Raw genomic sequence first — 19,613 nt, 5'->3', positions numbered from 1 at the left:
TCATTTTCACCTGCCGAAACATGCGTGTAGTAGCGATTTGTTATGCCATCTGTTGTGAATTCTTCTTCGTCTGCAAAGAATACGCAGTAAAATGTTAAGCGGCTCACATTTTAGCAGGTTCTTGGTTTCCGGAACTTTTCTTCTAGTTTTGACCTACCATGTCCTGTAGGAATAAGAAACACTTTTGTTAAACACCCTATACAGTACCACAATGAGAAGTGGTGAAGACGTTAGGGCTTCCGCCCAGTGGTGATAAAGAAAAGATGAGCTCATGCAGTCATGGGTAAGTAAGTGTTAATGTCTTCTTGCAAGAACGGTCGGGCGTGTGTTTTGCAGTTCGGCCGCTGTCGGTGCGCATCCGCGGCCGCAACCGGCCACTGTCAGCAGACGCCCCGGTGGAGGTGGACTGCGAGGCGGTGGGCACGCGGCCGCCGCCTGTCTTCTCCTGGTGGAAGGCCGGCGTCCAGCTGCGCAACACCAGGGAGACGGTGAGTCACACCACACTTTCTCCTCTTCAACAGAACTCACTGTGCACAGCAATCCACTACGTACGTTGGACAAAATAATCGCCGCATTTCGACGAGACGTTCAGAAATTTCTTAATGTACACCATATCAAGCTGAAGACAGTCGTGCTTAGATGCCGTACGTGGAGTTGCTAACACGTGAGACGTTGTTTGGTATGTTTCACCCACTGTTCCAAACAGTCCCGGACATTTTATACGAGATTAAACTCGAGAGATTCAGCAGGCCTATCGAGATGTGAAATGGTACCTGAGTGTCATGCAGACAAGAAAATTGATCAGCATTTTAGATGGTTATAATGTCGTGTCTATACAGTGTCTGCATCTTCACAATTAGTGTCCTTCAGAAATGCATGCATTGGCAGGCTAAAATGACGAATATTTGTCTCCCTGGGAGAGTGTCAGGAATTGTGCAAGCATATGGACACTCATGACTGAGGGCGCTGGGGTAGCCGAAGAGATTAAGGCGACCGCTCGCGATGAGCGGGAAATCCGGGTTCGCTTGCCAGTCCAGCTCAAATTTTCAAGTGCCGCAAAGAGCTGATAACAATGTACAGTCGCAGAATGCGGATGTACTGGGTAATTTACGAACAGTGTTGTTATCTTGCAACATAGGAATTTCCACAGTGTACTCAACATTAAGATGTAGACGTAAGTCCAACTCTTAGTCACCGAGAATGTTGAAATGAATATCTTAGTTTATGTTTACGGTTCCCTAAAACCGCGGACTCATATTATTTTAAGAAAAACGCTCCCAAAGTATCACAGCACTACCTAAAGACTAGAGATGCACTGTCCATACACTGCTATTATTAAGTAGTCTTTGGCTTGGGTTTATTGAACGATATTGCAAGCAGCTTCGTACAAATATAAAAATCACATACGGTATACAGAAAAATCACAACATAAATAATTTGGACAATGATTTAAAATTATTTTAGAGTGGATAAATATGAGGAAACCCAAAAAACACATTAACATATCTAATACGGTGTGGGAGACCCGTTGGCCTTGAAAACAGCTTCCAATTGTCTCAAATGGATAAAATATTTCCTGTGTGGTTTTCAGGGAAATCTTATATCATACTTCATACAAAATAGTGGCAAGGGCCGGTAGCGATGATGGAGTTGGATAGCAATCACTCACCCTTCTCTCCAAATTAGACCACAAAGGCTCTACAGTATCTAGATCTGATTGTTATGGTAGCCAGAAGGGCAACAATTCATCCTCGCGTCTCACAGAACTACTTCTGGACATTTTGCGCTGTCTGAATAGGGTTCCTGTCGTCGCAGAAGATAGCATCACCATTGGGGAACAAATATTGTACCAAGGGATGTATCTGATTAGCCAAAATGATCCTATAAAGTTTGATGGTAATGTGCCGAGTAATCATGCAGCCTATGGAATACCACGGTATCACTGCTCCAATCCTCATCGAACTCCGGCAGTGTTTCTCCCTTAGGACATAAAGTCGGCCAGAAATTTGAAACAGTGTGCAACAAGAGTAATCCTACCATGTTACTTACTTCAATTGCTCCGTAATCTTTCTTTTGTTGCTTCGGCAAGTTTTCCTATTACGGGCATTCGAATCACTGATCTGTTGGTGATGGTTCAAATGGCTCTGAGCACTATGGGACTTAACATCCATGGTCATCAGTCCCCTAGAACTTAGAACTACTTAAACCTAACTAGCCTAAGGACATCACACAACACCCAGTCATCACGAGGCAGAGAAAATCCCTGTCCCCGCCGCGAATCGAACCCGGGAACCCGGGCGCGGGAAGCGAGAACGCTACCGCACGACCACGAGCTGCGGACTGTTGTTGTTGTTTTGGTGCTTACAGAGTTGGCAGTGCGATGTTAAGTTCTGCAGTGAATTTTGTAGCTGTCATCCTCTTATGTTTCTAAACACTCCTCTTCAATGACAATCTATCGCGATCACACTGTCATCCATATTGTGACTAAGCGAGTGTTTTCCCGTTTTTCTTGTATGTGGTATAAACCTTCGATACGGTGTGTCTTGAATTTCCAATCACGTCCATTAGTTTGGTTACGGAAGCAGCCGGCTGCTGTGATGCCCTTAGGTTAGGTTTAAGTAGTTCTAAGTCCAGGGGACTGATCACCTCAGATGTTAAGTCCCCTAGTGCTCAGAGCCATTTGAACCACTTTGTTGCGGAATCATCCACCATACGAGCACCAACAATTTGGCCACGTTAGAATTCATTTAGTTCCGACATAATGCACACACAACTACACAGAGCACTGCTCTCACTACACCTAAGAGCTGTAAGTATTGAGGACTTTGCACAGGTGCTGCTAGTGGCCAAATGCAACAGCAGGACCTGCAGGCTGGTCCAGAATCGGCATTTCTGTTAAATAACGCATTTCTCGAGTTGTTTCCACATTTTTGTCCAATCCCTACAGGTATAATACTTACAGATAAGATAACTGGACGTAGCAACCATAGACAAATCTGTGAGATTACAGATGCAACCACAGATAACACACCAAACATCATGTACACTCATTATTATTTCGTTTAGAAAAAAAGGCCTTTCTCATATTTGAGATGTTCATGACGCAATAAAACTACAGCACTTGCGGAAGGAGAACCTTCAATTTCAGAAAATTTTGAGGAAACTGTTTTATTGTGTTTCGAGGAAACTGCAGAAAAGCAGCAAGTGGTTTACATCACGTTCATCTGTATGCTGACATTCGTGGTGAGGTTTATTCTTCATGCCACACAGATATAAGAGGGACACAGTGCGGGTTGGACACCTTATTGAGCCGTCTGTGCACTCAGCACATTGCGTTATTTGAAAAGAAGCAAAACCACTTCTCCACAGGCCCTACTACACGCCTCCAGTCAGCTAGTTTCAAGTTTACGCGTTGTCTGGCCCGTCAAAGACGGGCATCTTTATGTGACACTTTGAGAGAGGTCCTCTACCAGGTGCCTAATTCCCAATCCCCATTGTATGAATTTCCCCTCCCAATGTTTTCCCAGCGCCGGCCGAAGTGGCCGTGCGGTTAAAGGCGCTGCAGTCTGGAACCGCAAGACCGCTACGGTCGCAGGTTCGAATCCTGCCTCGGGCATGGATGTTTGTGATGTCCTTAGGTTTAACTAGTTCTAAGTTCTAGGGGACTAATGACCTCAGAAGTTGAGTCCCATAGTGCTCAGAGCCATTTGAACCATTTTGTTTTCCCGGAAATTGGGTGAGATAGACCTGCCATTCTGTCACGTCTCCACGTCGACCCATTTTATTATGTTCATTCTATGTAGCATGCTGACGCAGACACGCACCACTTCACTGCCATGACCTAGGTCAGCGGTGGCGGGTCACATGACATCCTTCAAATGGCTCTGAGCACTATGTAACTTAACTTCTGAGGTCATCAGTCGCCTAGAACTTAGAACTAATTAAACCTAACTAGCCTAAGGACATAACATACATTCATGCCCGAGGCAGGATTCGAACCTGCGACCGTAATGGTCGCTCGGCTCCAGACTGTAGCGCCTAGAACCGCACGGCCACTCCGGCCGGCTGACCTCCTTCCACCAAATATACAATGTTTGCAGAGCTCCAAAGCAGCCAGTGTTCTCTTTTCCAGGGCGACTAGTAATTCATTTAGGGGACGTACTAAATGGACATTCGACAAACCCGTCTACTTTCGCTGTTCTCAAATTCGTTTATTTTATTCAAGTGACCATGTTCTGATTGCACGCTGCCCGGTTACGAGTCAAAATCATAGAACATAAATTACAGTTTTCTATGAGTATGTGTAGATGGATTCTTTCGCAGGTAATGTCAATAATGACTAAAGGGCTTCAGCTGTCGTTCAACATGTCTACAAATCTTACATTTTGTCTAGAGAGTTGCTGCTTACCCACATCTGTGAAGATGCTCCTAGCAACTCATAGTTAAATATTACGGACTTTAACCGAAATTTTGTTTCTATTGTCATGCGTTAACAGTAGTAAGGAGCTGGCGGCAACAGGACACTTCTGCTATGAATCTGATATGCAAATTAAATTAAATTGATCAAATAAACTCCACCACCCCCGATCACACCCACCCCCACTCCAGGATAATATCATGTGTTTTTCTCAGCCTGCAGGTGGGCCCCAGCCCCCGTCCCTCCTCTCCACCCTCCCCCACCCCCTGTTGGCGTGAGAATTTCGAATTTTGCTGGGAATTTAGTTGTCCCAGGACTGTGCTGAATTCCCTCCCCCCCCCCCCCCCCTCCAACCGGGAATCGGTGCGAAATTAAAACTGGCAGTGTTCTTTCCGGGACACGACCCCTGGTCCCTGTGGACAGACAGCCCAAGAGCGCCCAACTAACACAATTATACCACCCGCGAGGCACCTGGAATTGGCGGGGAAATAAAAATGACAGTGATATTTCTAGTACTTAAACCATAGTTCTACTGGATGGGACCGAGCGAGGTGGCGCAGTGGTTAGCACACTGGACTCGCATTCGGGAGGACGACGGTTCAATCCCGTCTCCAGCCATCCTGATTTAGGTTTTCCGTGATTTCCCTAAATCGTTTCAGGCAAATGCCGGGATGGTTCCTTTGAAAGGGCACGGCCGATTTCCTTCCCCATCCTTCCCTAACCCGAGCTTGCGCTCCGTCTCTAATGACCTCGTTGTCGACGGGACGTTAACAACACTAACCTAACCTAACCTACTGGATGGAAAGCCCAAGTGCTCACCTCAGCACAAGGTAACTGTTTAGATGCAGAAGAGGAAAGTTACGTTAGTGTACTTTATTTTGGTCTGGACATTTGTCATAAGTTTTTCCTTGTGCATGGTTCCACTATGTCTTAGAAAGAGAGTCGTAATCCTTCTACCAGCAGCCAGATGTTAAAAACACAGCGACTTTATCACGAGCTAGCACCGTCGGCAGCATCTAACAGCACAGTTGGTCTATTGATACGCACTCCACCGATGAAGGTCTATATTCAATGACGAGGTATTTGTGTGGAAAAACCACTTCATTCGGAGATAATGCCATACCTCGATTTATAAGGCTTGTATAGATTTTAATATGGATATCGTTAGCGATACTAGTGAGCACCTGTAGAACCAAGACTGCACGTGACAGTAACATAGACGTTACGATCGTGTTTTTAACATCTGGCGGCTCTTAGGTCGATTACGTCTCTCTTTCCAGGACACAGTCGTACCACGTGAAAGGAAAAACTTATGAGAAATGTCCACCCACCCTTGATTTTCGCTCAGTACTCATTCGTATTGCCAGCATGCAGTTATTGGTGAAGTAATATACTACTTAGTAGTAGTGGGGGAAATGTGATGGAAAGAGTGCTATAACAGGTTAAAGTCTGGATGCTTATAGTTCCCTCAAAACTACATCGATTTTGCTCATAAAATTAATCGGAAGCAGCTGTCTCTACTCTCGTGGACTCATCACTGTTTTTTTTTTATTATTATGGCCACGATTGCGTGTTAAAAAAATAGACGTTATTTCATACTTCATAACTTCCAATTATAAAGTAGACACCACTTGAATTATAGCTCATTGTGCAATCTAGAAATGGTGGCGGATTGTTTCTCAGACATACGAGATGATGGCGAGAAACAGGTAGTGAAGATCATTTGGCTTACAAAACTAGAACGCAAGAACCTGCTGTTGTATGACAGAAATTTTACAGGCATGTCGTTAGAGGTGAGTTTTGCATCAAAAATGTCAAGTGTGAGCATGCAGATGGTAACTGTTATTGATGTAATGGAAGAGGTGCGTGGTAAAATCTTCTGAGCTTCTATTACAAGACAGACGATCACGATTTGTTTCATGAACGCCTGTATGATGTAACATTGCAACTGTAAAATGACGACTGCCATAGTATACAAAACCGTTACGTCCTTTTGAATTATAGCTTCTTATTGTCGAACGTGAAACGGTTGTGTCTTTTTCAGATGTGTGAGCTAATGGCGTGAAAGATTGTGTTGACTACTGTTATTTTACGTGTCTGAAATGTTTGTAACACATGTGATCATGTGTAATGGGCAGCAATGCACTTCACTGGATGTCGCAAAATAATGAGATGTAATTGTATCCTGCAGTTGAACATAAAAACTATATCATTTGATCATAAAACTAAAAGGAAATGGACTGTGCATATTTTCGTGGAAAGAGGACATTTATTACTGTCGTGATATAGTTGCTTTATTATAGGAGTCACTTTGTTGTGCAATACAAATGTCACCGTCCAGTGCTCGGAAAAGCGTGGTGGATGAGTTCCTTAAGAGGTCGCAGGTGACCCTTTGGACAAACAATCAACAGTTGGGATAGTCTCCATTTATCGTGGTTTCAGTATGAGGGATGCCAGCATCGCACTCTACTGTATATGTAGCCTTTGTCGGCGCCGATAGCACTGGACGCCCAGTAGTGCGCTGGCTGGAGCTGGCTGTACTGAAGACACTGTGGTGTGAGGCTTTGGTCACTTCAGGCGGAAGGCTTCCAGTTTCCATAGCACCCGGCTTTTGAAAAACTCATCTGGAGCGTTATTCGGAATTTTGTTGTTGTTCTGGAGGGGTCCAATCTTTCCTAGAAATACGTTTAATTGATTGCAAGAAAGAATTTCTTTGACGGTAAGTACAAATCTTCTCCATCGCAGAAAGGTGGGCTGTTGGGGGAGAAAGGGGGGGGGGCTGTCTACTGTGGGTCGTCGCCAGCCACAGCCACACTCTGACTGTGGTGTCACCGCTAGACACCACACTTGCTAGGTGGTAACTTAAATCGGCCGCGGTCCTGTAGTACATGTCGGACCCGCGTGTCGCCACTGTGTATTCGCAAACGTAGCGCCACCACAGGGCAGGTCACAAGACACGGACATGACCTCGCCCCAGTTGTACGGACGACATAGCTTGCGACAAGACGTATCACGTCTTCCTCTCATTTGCCGAGAGACAGATTAAATAGCCTTCAGCTAGTCCATCGCTACTACCTAGCAAGGCGCCATGTGTATCATTGCTAATTGCTTACTACTATGCAAGAGATGTATTTCAACAAGAACAAGACTACATTAAAGTTAAGTATATTAACATCTCTCTTCTTTTCTTTATAGTTTTCATCCAGTCTCCTGTTTCAGAATTTACGCCCGTCTGCGTTAGTTTCGCGTGCACCTAGCCACTCATTGTGTCGAGACCTTAGGGAATCGACACAACACTGACCACGGAGTGGCATGTGGGAGACGTGTCGCTTTATTTTAGATGTACAAATTTCACATGAGTCTGTCATCCTTTTATCTCCTATTGTTTACTCCACCACACACGCTTTTGTGTTGGCTAAGGACCATCGCCTCAATGTGGACAGCGGGCAGCTCGTGCCACGAGGCATTCGGTGGAGCAGCTCGTCGTTTGAAAAAGCCTGTGTCGTCCATGTAGGAGGATGGATGGAGGGAGGGGAGGATGTGAGAGGGTCTCTATTTCCAGCAGTTTGTTGACGCTTCTCAAGGAGCCGGCACTATCCACTACCTCCCCCTCTGCTGTTTTCTAGGATGACGATTTTCCCCAGTACATGTGTTGCATTATGACACATTCATTACAAGTGCTGGTTTTTTCACGACAATTTTGAAGTGTAATTAGTACTGTGATGCATCTTTTCCATCAGTTCTGGAAGTGTATATAGGCTTCGATTGCCTTGGCTGCGCCGGCCGGGCTGGCCGAGTGGTTCTAGGCGCTACAGTCTGGAACCCCGCGAACACTACGGTCACAGGTTCGAATCCTGCCTCGGGCATGGATGTGTGTGATGTCCTTAGGCTAGTTAGGTTTAAGTAGTTCTAAGTTCTAGAGGACTGATGACCTCAGCTGATAAGTCCCATAGTGCTCAGAGCCATTTGAACCATTTTTTTATTTGCCTGGGCTGCAGGGTGATTTCTGAGCAGGAGTGTGTAGCGAACTCTGATGTTAAGTAACGATAGATACTGTACTCAGCAGTATGCTTATAGGTAGTAAAATCATCAGACTCTTCTTTCTCCAACACCAGCATCTCGTCACTTGAACCTATTTCCCACCAAAGAGAATAAAGATAGTACTTTACATCCCAGCCTTTTTTCGCACCAGCTTGTACGTGAAGGATAGAATTCGAATGTGTCTGTCACTAGTTTCGCATGGTATTGCGAAATTTTTTCCCTGCAGGATAACACCAGTTTATGGTATCGTAAGTTTTGAGTTGTATTTCGATTTTAGGTCGTCACTGAGTAGCGCTACGCATACAGTTGTGTGATTAATTATGTAATTAGGACATCTTTACTTCATTTTTCCTCCCAAATTAATTAAGTACACTAACCTTCTTCTGCATCTATACAGTTTCCATGTGTTTGGGGGCGATAACTTGGGCCTTCTATCTAGTAGAATCGGGTTTGAGTCTTGGAAGGGCCAATTCCCAGGGGGGGATGGGGGGAGGGACGTCAGTACATTACTTGGACAATTAAATTACTACCAAAATTGTAAATTTGCGCCTAAATTCGATATTCCTGCCTATGGGTGCGGTGGAGGGGTGGGAAAGGGGGATGGGCTATGTCCCACGTACAGGCTGAGAGAAACAACGACGTCATCTGGTGCTGGGGGTGGGCGTCATTGGGGTCGAGGGTGGGTGTGTAGGACTGGGGTGGATTGATTGCTCAGTTTGACGAATTTGCAGATCAATTTGATATCAGAAGTGTTCGGTAGCCAATATCTCCCTACTACTCTTAATAAAGTTATCCAGTTACCGTGTTTTTGCTTTTGTTTCCACCTCTTTCATGAAAAATGGTATCATATCTCATTATTTATCCATCAAATATTAGCCTGCACAGCTTAAAAATGGTTCACATGACTGACCTTTCCACAAATAATTCGTCAATTCTTAACTATGATAACATTGTTGTAGAACATTGCTAAATCTCATGAAATGATGATGTGCTTTTCATTATAAACTGTTACTTCGTTAACATCCATTATCAACATCTCAGTTTTATATCTCTCTGCAGCATCATGGAAATAATTTCTTATTAGAAAAAGATTACGATTTGTAGTTCGCGTAGTTTAATTTCGAAGTATGCGTTTTCATTCCGTAAAAAGGTTCCTCCCACTTGAATACATGACATAAAAATGCCTTGTTTGCTGGAATTTCGTTCATTAAGTGTTTAAAATTCCTTTGGGCAGGAATATACACTCCTGGAAATGGAAAAAAGAACACATTGACACCGGTGTGTCAGACCCACCATACTTGCTCCGGACACTGCGAGAGGGCTGTACAAGCAATGATCACACGCACGGCACAGCGGACACACCAGGAACCGCGGTGTTGGCCGTCGAATGGCGCTAGCTGCGCAGCATTTGTGCACCGCCGCCGTCAGTGTCAGCCAGTTTGCCGTGGCATACGGAGCTCCATCGCAGTCTTTAACACTGGTAGCATGCCGCGACAGCGTGGACGTGAACCGTATGTGCAGTTGACGGACTTGGAGCGAGGGCGTATAGTGGGCATGCGGGAGGCCGGGTGGACGTACCGCCGAATTGCTCAACACGTGGGGCGTGAGGTCTCCACAGTACATCGATGTTGTCGCCAGTGGTCGGCGGAAGGTGCACGTGCCCGTCGACCTGGGACCGGACCGCAGCGACGCACGGATGCACGCCAAGACCGTAGGATCCTACGCAGTGCCGTAGGGGACCGCACCGCCACTTCCCAGCAAATTAGGGACACTGTTGCTCCTGGGGTATCGCCGAGGACCATTCGCAACCGTCTCCATGAAGCTGGGCTACGGTCCCGCACACCGTTAGGCCGTCTTCCGCTCACGCCCCAACATCGTGCAGCCCGCCTCCAGCGGTGTCGCGACAGGCGTGAATGGAGGGACGAATGGAGACGTGTCGTCTTCGGCGATGAGAGTCGCTTCTGCCTTGGTGCCAATGATGGTCGTATGCGTGTTTGGCGCCGTGCAGGTGAGCGCCACAATCAGGACTGCATACGACCGAGGCACACAGGGCCAACACCCGGCATCATGGTGTGGGGAGCGATCTCCTACACTGGCCGTACACCACTGGTGATCGTCGAGGGGACACTGAATAGTGCACGGTACATCCAAACCGTCATCGAACCCATCGTTCTACCATTCCTAGACCGGCAAGGGAACTTGCTGTTCCAACAGGACAATGCACGTCCGCATGTATCCCGTGCCACCCAACGTGCTCTAGAAGGTGTAAGTCAACTACCCTGGCCAGCAAGATCTCCGGATCTGTCCCCCATTGAGCATGTTTGGGACTGGATGAAGCGTCGTCTCACGCGGTCTGCACGTCCAGCGCGAACGCTGGTCCAACTGAGGTGCCAGGTGCAAATGGCATGGCAAGCCGTTCCACAGGACTACATCCAGCATCTCTACGATCGTCTCCATGGGAGAATAGCAGCCTGCATTGCTGCGAAAGGTGGATATACACTGTACTAGTGCCGACATTGTGCATGCTCTGTTGCCTGTGTCTATGTGCCTGTGGTTCTGTCAGTGTGATCATGTGATGTATCTGACCCCAGGAATGTGTCAATAAAGTTTCCCCTTCCTGGGACAATGAATTCACGGTGTTCATATTTCAATTTCCAGGAGTGTAGATCATGAAGTGGGCTCTCATCTTTCGAGACGTAATTGTACGATGAATATAAATGTAGTCATGCAGATATTCGGCTGTGAGTAAGATTAAATGGCAGCAATTGACTGTAACTGAATAAGTGGAAGTTTTGTACAGTTAGCGGCTTTCCTGCAAAGTTTTCGATTGTAAATTTTGCCTGAATACACAAAAACCGTTTTTAGTAGTTTTCAGATAGTGCAGATTGGAACAACTGTTTGTATTTGTAAATGTATTCAATAATTCTCTCCAAGTCCATGGAAATTTTCCTTTGTCACAACACACAAGGAACGCCATAAATCAATGAAAGGATAAATAATTGCTGGTCAGTTCTGGCAGAGGGCGATAACTTTTTCTAACAACCATGCCAATACCCTGATTAAATTTCAAACGCTTCTTATAAAGCAAAAGCTCAGTAAAATAAATCGTATGTGCCCCATTGTTGATTCCAATACAAAGCCCTCTTCTTATTATCCTGGGGAAACAGGTGGTGCTATTGCCACACTTAAGATTGACGGAAAATAGGGTACTACATATATCTGATTTTTTTCCTCTTCGGAGAAAGAATAAAAAACATACAGGACGAATTACGATACTTCAGTTTAAGTGGCTTCAGAAAGTTTCATTCGCAGTTCATTTGTCGTTAGGTTGTGTAAATCTCTGGTGTCACCTTGGTGATAGAACACCTGTTTACTCCATCCCCTTACTCCGAAGTTTGGAACAACTACATAAAAGTGTAAGAAACGAGTATGTTGAGGAACCCGCCGACTTCACTAAGCTATGTACGTAAACAGATACTCAAACAAGCACTTAGCCTTCACTTTTTTGTCTGGAACGTGTTGTCCCGAAAATACACCAAAGGAAACAAATACCAACACCACGAAGGAGTTGTGCGACATAAACGAACGCTAATAGTTGTATTTATAGGTATGAAAGATGATGTCTACTGAAATTTCTGGCCAGTCACGTAAGAGCTGTGCTGGTATCACCACTATGAGGATTCAAATGTGGTTTGCTTTAAATACATGCTGTAACGATCGTGAGGGTTAGTTACCTTTGAGATTAGGCATGGTGAGTTGAAGTTGGTCAAGAATGACTTTAAGGCGACAATGACGTCAATATCAACACCCCATTGAGTTTCATCGAGGTCGTGTAATAGGGCTACGAGATGCTAATGATACTTCTACGATAGTGCAGAAAGACTAGAAAAGAATGTAGCCTCTACTGCTGACGCGGTGGTCACGAGAAGGTACAGTCGCAAGAGGACCAGGCTCCGGACGGCCTCATGGCAATCGGAGAGGGCGACCATCCCGTTCGGCTTACGGCTCTGGCACATCGTAACTGCATCTGCAGCTGGAATTTCAGCAGCAGGTGGTACCACCGAAACATAAAGAACGGTAACAAATCGGTTACTTCAAGAACAACTCCGAGCCAAGCGCCATGTAGCGTGCGTTCCATTGACATCAAACAACAGCCATTTGCGTCATCAGTGATGTCAAGCGAGAGCTAACTGAAGGTCAGAGTGGAGGTCTGTTGCGTTTTCTGATAAAACTGGTTCTGCCTCGGTGCCAACCAAGGCCGTGTGTCGCTTAGGAGGAGGAGGCAAGTTGAACACCTGAAACCAACCTGTATGTGCGCCAAACACACTGGAACTGCACGTGGAGTTATGGTCTGGGATGCGATTTCGTATGACGGCAGGATCAGTCTTGTGGTTATCCCACGCACCCCGACTGAAAAACCGTAAGTCAGTCTAATGATTCAACGTGTTGTGCTGTCATTCGTGAAAAGTATTCCAGGGTGTGTTTTCTAACAGAATAACGTTGCCACATACCATTGTTGTAGCCCAACATGTTCTTTAAAGTGTCGACATGTTGTATTGGCCTGCTCGATCGCCAGATCTGTCTGCAATCAAGCACATATGGGATTTCATCGGACGAAAACTCCAGTGTCATTATTGCATTGATCGACCAACAGCAATAGGTGTGGTACTCCTTGCAACAATCTGATATCTGGCATCTGTACAACACAATGCATGTACGTTCTTGTAGTGCTAATCTATTAAATATTTTACCTTCAGAAATGTACTTCCAGAATTTCATTATTTACATTAATCAAATTTTGGAGGGTAATAAATAGTCATAAATTCCCCGTTTCCGACCAAGCTTCCCGAGAAGTTTTTCTTTGGAAATAAAGCAGAAACGATGTCTGCAAACACCAACTAAAAACATTCCAAAAGGAATCCTTTCTGCCCCAATACCAACTCTCCTTGTATTTGGCCGAACAGAACTCGGCTCGATAGTGGATAAGAACTCGAATATCCTGTGCTAACTTCTGAGTTTTGATATAAAAGATATACATAGGAAAAAAAGCGTCCAGTGGTCAAAGAAAACCAAAACCAAAACCAAAATTCCTTTTTTTACTCACCATAACCGTCCCTTTGGTCCGTCTCCCCCCCCTCCCCCTCCACCACCCAAACCCCACCAATCAAAATTGCTTTACAGCATATATTTAATGGGTTGATATTTCAACACACACAGTTTAATACACTGAAATCAAGTGGGGCAGTACTCGACGGTAAAGCATGATTGGAACCTCGGCGGCGCCTGTTGCAGTCGAGTCCGGACGGCAACGTGACCACCAGTACGCTGACGTTCGTGCCGACCATGGAGGACAGCGGGAAGCTGCTGACGTGCCGCGCCAGCACGCCCCTCATCCCGGACAGCTCGCTGGAGGACTCATGGAAACTCGACATCTACCGTGAGTAGCCCAGTACTCTGGCAGCTGCAGCCTTCATTCTGTGCCTTCGAGCAGTATTAACGCGTTCACAAACGGTTAGTCAATTGCGCGTAACAACACAGCTCAAAGGGAAATACAGCCGCGGTTCATAGCAGCCTACGTCTCCTGTAATTTCCAAAGGCTATCTTACGTTAAACAACCATAGAGATTTAAATGCCGTATTTAGCTTACGTGACCATCATCTCATAGTCGCATTTCGCTCCTTACTTAGTAGTTTCTCTTTCAAAAAGCAGGGTTGCGTACATCGAGACTGGCTTGCCAGAGGCTGTTAGACACATTTCTGCACTTAAACTGTCTTTCTCAAATGTTTACCCAACTTTTATTTTCTTCTTTATTCTGTAAAGAAACTACTCACAAGTACTCATACAACTTTCCGGTACTTCCAAAATTATTCATTTATGAAATTTCTTACTTTCTGAATTTTATCCTATCTTCTATGCACTGACTTGCTACCTCATGTTAGTATTCATTAGGTATAGACTCTCTATGACCTGTATGTTTGATTGGATGACCACGTTTCCAGTTCTGTATGCGTGCGCACCACTTAAATTTTGATTAATTATCGCCACTGGGGGCGAAGGCTTCCGGCATAAGAAGTCATCCTCATTCTGCAACGGCCTTGTCAAAGAGAGCGGAGGAGCGGACAGAGGTTCAGGGCACTCTCTTGTCTATAGGGTAGGAAACTTCCCCTAAAGGCGGAAGTGTCAGCAACGATCAACGGCATGAGAACGCAAAAGACAATGGAAACCACTGCAGTAAAGGCACATAACGTGCATCCATAGGACATGTGGCCTGTAATTGAAAAAGTATCATGATGGTCTCTCCATTGGCAAAACATTCCGGATCAGTCCTACATTCGGATCTCCGGGAGAGGCCTGCCAAGGGGGAGGTAACCATGAGAAAGAGATTGAAAAATCAACGAAAGAATAATGTTCTACGAGTCGTGGCATGGAATTCCCGAAGCTTGAAAGTAGTAGGGAAGCTAGATAATCTGTAAAGGGTAATGCAAAGGCTCAATCTAGATATAGTAAGGGTCAGTGAAGTGAAATGGAAAGAGGCCAAAGATTTCCGTCAGAAGAGTATAATATCAACAGCAGTGGAAAATGGTACAACGGGAGTAGGATTCGTTATGAATAGGAAAGTAGCGCAAAGAGTGTGTTACTGTGAACAGTTCCACAGAAATTGAGGATGTATTAAATGAGGATCGGTTTGGGCATAGAAAATGTAAAGGCACCAGAGAGGCAATTCTGACGTTGCGGTTGATAATGGAGGAAAGACTAAAGGAAAATCAAGATAAGTTCATAGGATTTATCGACCTGGAACAAGCATTAGATAATCTAAAGTGGTGCAAGGACAATGGAATTGAAAGGAAGATTCCGGAGTGGAATTAAAATTCAACGTGGAAGGATATCAACGTACGGTTCGCAGATGACGTTGCTATCCTGAGTGAAATTGAAGAAAAATTGTGTGATATGCTGAATGAACTGAACAATTTCCTGAGTACATAATATGGATTGAGAGTAAATCGAAGAAAGACGCAAGTAATGAAAATAGAAGAAATGAGAACAGTGAGAAACTTAACATCTGGATTGATGGTCAAGAAGTATATGAAGTCAATGAATTCTAATATCTAGGCAGAAAACTAACGACTGATGGACGGACAAGGAGGATATCAAGATCAGATTACCACTGTCCGAAAGGACGTTCCTGGCCAAGAGAAGTCTACTAGTATCAAACATAGGCCTTACTTAGAGGAAGAAATTTCTAAGAATGTACGTTTGGAGCACAGCATTGTATGGTAGTGAAACATGAACTGTGGGAAAACCGGAACGGAAAGAAATCGAAGCATTTGCGAAGTGGTGCTACAGAGGAATGCTAAAAATTAGGTGGACTGGTAAATTGAGGAACGAGGAGGTTCTGTGCAGAATCGGAGAGGATAGGAATGTATGGGAAACACTAACAAGGACAAGAGACTGGACGATAGGACACCTGTTAAGACATCAGGGAATGACTTCAATGGTGCTAGACGGAGCTGTAGAAGTTAAAAATTGTAGAGGAAGACAGAGATGGAATATATCCAGAAAATACTTGAGGACGTAGATTGCAAGTGGTACTCTGAGATGAAGAGGTCGGCACAAGAGAGGTAATATATATACTACTGGCCATTAAAGTTGCTACACCACGAACATGACGTGCTAGAGACGCGAAATATAACCGACAGGAAGAAGATGCTGTGATATGCAAATGATTACCTTTTCAGAGCATTCACACAAGGTTGGCGCCGGTGGCGACACCTAAAACGTGCTGACATGAGGAGAGTTTCCTACCGATTTATCATACACAAACAGCAGTTAATCGGCGTTGCCTGGTTAAACGTTGTTGTGATGCCTCGTATAAGAAGGAGAAATGCGTACCATCACGTTTCCGACTTTGATAAAAGTCGGATTGTAACCTATCGCGATTGCGGTTTATCGTATCGCGACATTGCTGCTCGCGTTGGTCGAGATCCAATGACTGTTAGCAGAAAATGGAATCGGTGGGTTCATGAGGGTAAACGGAACGCCGTGCTCGATCCCAACGGCCTCGTGTCCCCAGCAGTCGAGAAGATAGGCATCTTATCCGCATGGCTGTATCGGATCGTGCAGCCACGTCTCGATCCCTGAGTCAACAGATAGGACCGTTTGCAAGACAACTACCATCTGCACGAACAGTTCGACGACGTTTGCAGCAGCATGGACTATCAGCTTGGAGATCATGGCTGCGGTTACCCTTGACGCTGCATCACAGACAGGAGCGCCTGCGATGGTGTACTCAACGACGAACCTGGGTGCACGAATGGCAAAACGTCATTTTTTCGGATGAATCCAGGTTCTATTTACAGCATCCGTGTTTGGCGACATCGCGGTGAACGCAGATTGGAAGCGTGTATTCGTCATCGCCATACTGGCGTATCACCCGGCGTGACGGTATGGGGTGCCATTGGTTACACATCTCGGTCACCTCTTGTTCACGTTGACGGCACTTTGAACAGTGGACGTTACATTTCAGATGTGTTACGACCCGTGGCTCTACCCTTCATTCGATCCCTGCGAAACCCTACATTTCTGCAGTAAAATGCACGACCGCATGTTGCAGGTCCTGTACGGGCCTTTCTGGATACAGAAAATGTTCGATTGCTGCCCTCTCCAGCACATTCTCCAGATCTCTGACCAATTGAAAACGTCTGGTCAATGGTGGCCGAGCAACTGGCTCGTCACAATATGGCAGTCACTACTCTTGATGAACTGTTGAATCGTGTTGAAGCTGCATGGGCAGCTGTACCTGTACACGCCATTCAAGCTCTGTGTGTGTGTGTGTGTGTGTGTGTGTGTGTGTGTTTGTGTGCCCCGTAACATTTAGTTTCCTTAAGGGTTGGTAAATGTCAGGTTTCTCTGCCGTTCCTACTTTTTGTCTTCTGTTTTAGTTTGCCTGCTATGCGGTCCATTTCCATTTGCTATCGTTACTAAATTATTCTTCATGATTCACTTATGTAAGTGATACTGCTCCATAAGTAGTAAAATTCACTTGGTTGTTTCTTAGCTTTCCGTTTCTTTTTTTTTTTTTTTGTTTGTTGTTTGTGGTTATCTTTGTTTCATAAGCTTGAAATGGAAATCAGTTCCTGCGTAATGCTGGGTATATTTGTTGTATGACACCACTGTACTCTTACTGTATTTGTGGAACGAAAAGATTCTATAGCGCTAACAAAATATTACATACTTCACTAAGAGAATAGGAGTGCATGTGTAAAACGAGCTGAAAAGTAGAAGCAAAGCCAACGACGTCATTAAATTAATCAGTGATTAAAATTGTCTTTCCACAACTAATTCAAAATCTAGAACTCGCCGCTCACTTTTTTTTGTGGAAGGTAAAATCAAAACATACATTACTGACCGCAATTACAGAAATATTAAAAGCGTCAACCAGTCGTCAAACGGGTCGCTGTCTCGATATTACACAGTGCTTTAACGTGTCAGAAGTGTTCAGTATGTCTCCACCATCAAGTTACTATAACGGGTACCTTACGTTATGGCTACATAGCGTAAGTGCAAAATGAGATGAGGCTGAGTTGCACTTATTTAAGTTAACTTTGTCTGTATTGGCTACAAATATCATATCAATTTTCCTGACGCGTTTCAGTCATTAGTCACTTTCAAAAGGACACGGAATAGCTTAACAGGAAGTACCTCGCCAATGCTATTGGCACAGGTCACAAGCGCAAATCTCATACCGTGTAAAATTGCTTATGAACCACACTGTTGTACCAGATCAACAGTCACTAATATGCTGCAAAAGTGCAACATAGGCGTGGCTCACCTCCCTCTCTTGCGAGCTAGTGTACTGCGTGTTAATACTTAGCGGTAAGTGTGCCCCTTGAAAATGGACAATAGCCAAAACTAGTAACGAGGTAAATACACTAACGGACAACACTCTGCAGGAGAAGTGCTTGTATCCAGTTCCAGAATTCCGTTAGAGCTCAAACTAGGTAATTGCGGCTGTATTACTAAATACCTAAAAACGTTCACCCCTTCATTCAGTCCATTAAGCAGGTTGGCTATCTATCAGCTTCTAAGGGCAACAAGAATGTGATTTCCTCTATTTCATATAATTACTGACTAAATTTAATAATCTAAAGTACTGTCATAATCTACTTATCAACAGGTACAATCTTACGTAAAGGTTTAATCCAATACGACAAGTATTAGAGTTAGAAACTGTGTAATCTATGTGCCTTGAGGAAGTGTGTAAGACATGGCGAACAAATTACCCCGACTATATTCGTCCAGTGTTTGAGGGTGAGAGCACTTGTCTTCCAACAAACATTATGCATAATTCCCAACATTTTCGAAAGTTTTTCTTCGTGACACCGCTAAACAAAATAATGAAGAGAACAAAATTTATTGTTTACTATAGTTTCGTTCTTCATACAGAACTTCAGCATCAGACATGACGTTTTAATTTATTACTTCTTTACTACTAACTGCAATAACAATACATTTTGTAGGCAGTATGCACATATGCTACTAAATGTAACAACAAAGTTACCGGGTTTTCCAGGAGGGATTCTCAATATTCTGGGATATGACAGGAACGATTACTCGAAGCAAGTATCTCTAGTAAACATGTGGTCTAAAACGCATACCATAAGAGCCAGGAGCATTTCTTCATTCTCCATACATTGAAACCCTCTTCTACCGCAAGCTCTTTGGCTTTTGTATTTGAGAGGTGGTGCTATGTACGAAAACAAGAACCAAGTCCAGTAACCATGGGCTCTGAAGCGCATGCCTCAAGAGCTATGAGCATCTTGTTCATCTCGCTTTTGCGAAACACAGCACTTCCACCAAACGAGTGCTCATGGCTGTTGAGGTACGCATTTTAGAGCTCATGTTTACTGGATACTTTTGCTTCAAATGACCATTACTGTCATATCCCAGCATATTGACCATTCTTCCACGACTCAAAAACGTTTGTGAATTTCTAAGGGACCAAACTGCTGAGTTTATCGGTCCCTAGACTTACACACTACTTAAACTAACTTAACGCTAAGGACAACACTCACACCCATCCCCGAACTTCCACGACTCCCTGCAATGATCGTTTTCAGTCAGTACTGTTTGAAAATCCAATTTAGAATTGTGAATA

General features: G+C 44.6%; 1 protein-coding gene across 1 annotated transcript in view; it reads left to right on the top strand.

The window, feature by feature from the left end:
- Positions 1-19,613, top strand: part of LOC126260602 (nephrin-like) — a 769,721-nt gene that overhangs the window by 618,308 nt on the left and 131,800 nt on the right. Inside the window, exons 6-7 of the mRNA XM_049957938.1 lie at positions 337-488; positions 13,751-13,895. Of these exons, the coding sequence (XP_049813895.1) occupies positions 337-488; positions 13,751-13,895 (297 nt within the window). The remainder of the gene's footprint in view (positions 1-336; positions 489-13,750; positions 13,896-19,613) is intronic.

This window comes from Schistocerca nitens, chromosome 5 (assembly GCF_023898315.1).
Source record: "Schistocerca nitens isolate TAMUIC-IGC-003100 chromosome 5, iqSchNite1.1, whole genome shotgun sequence".
Lineage (NCBI taxonomy): Eukaryota > Metazoa > Arthropoda > Insecta > Orthoptera > Acrididae > Schistocerca > Schistocerca nitens.
The sequence above is the reverse complement of the archived record's forward strand: the minus strand, read 5'-3'. Positions and strand labels throughout refer to the sequence as shown.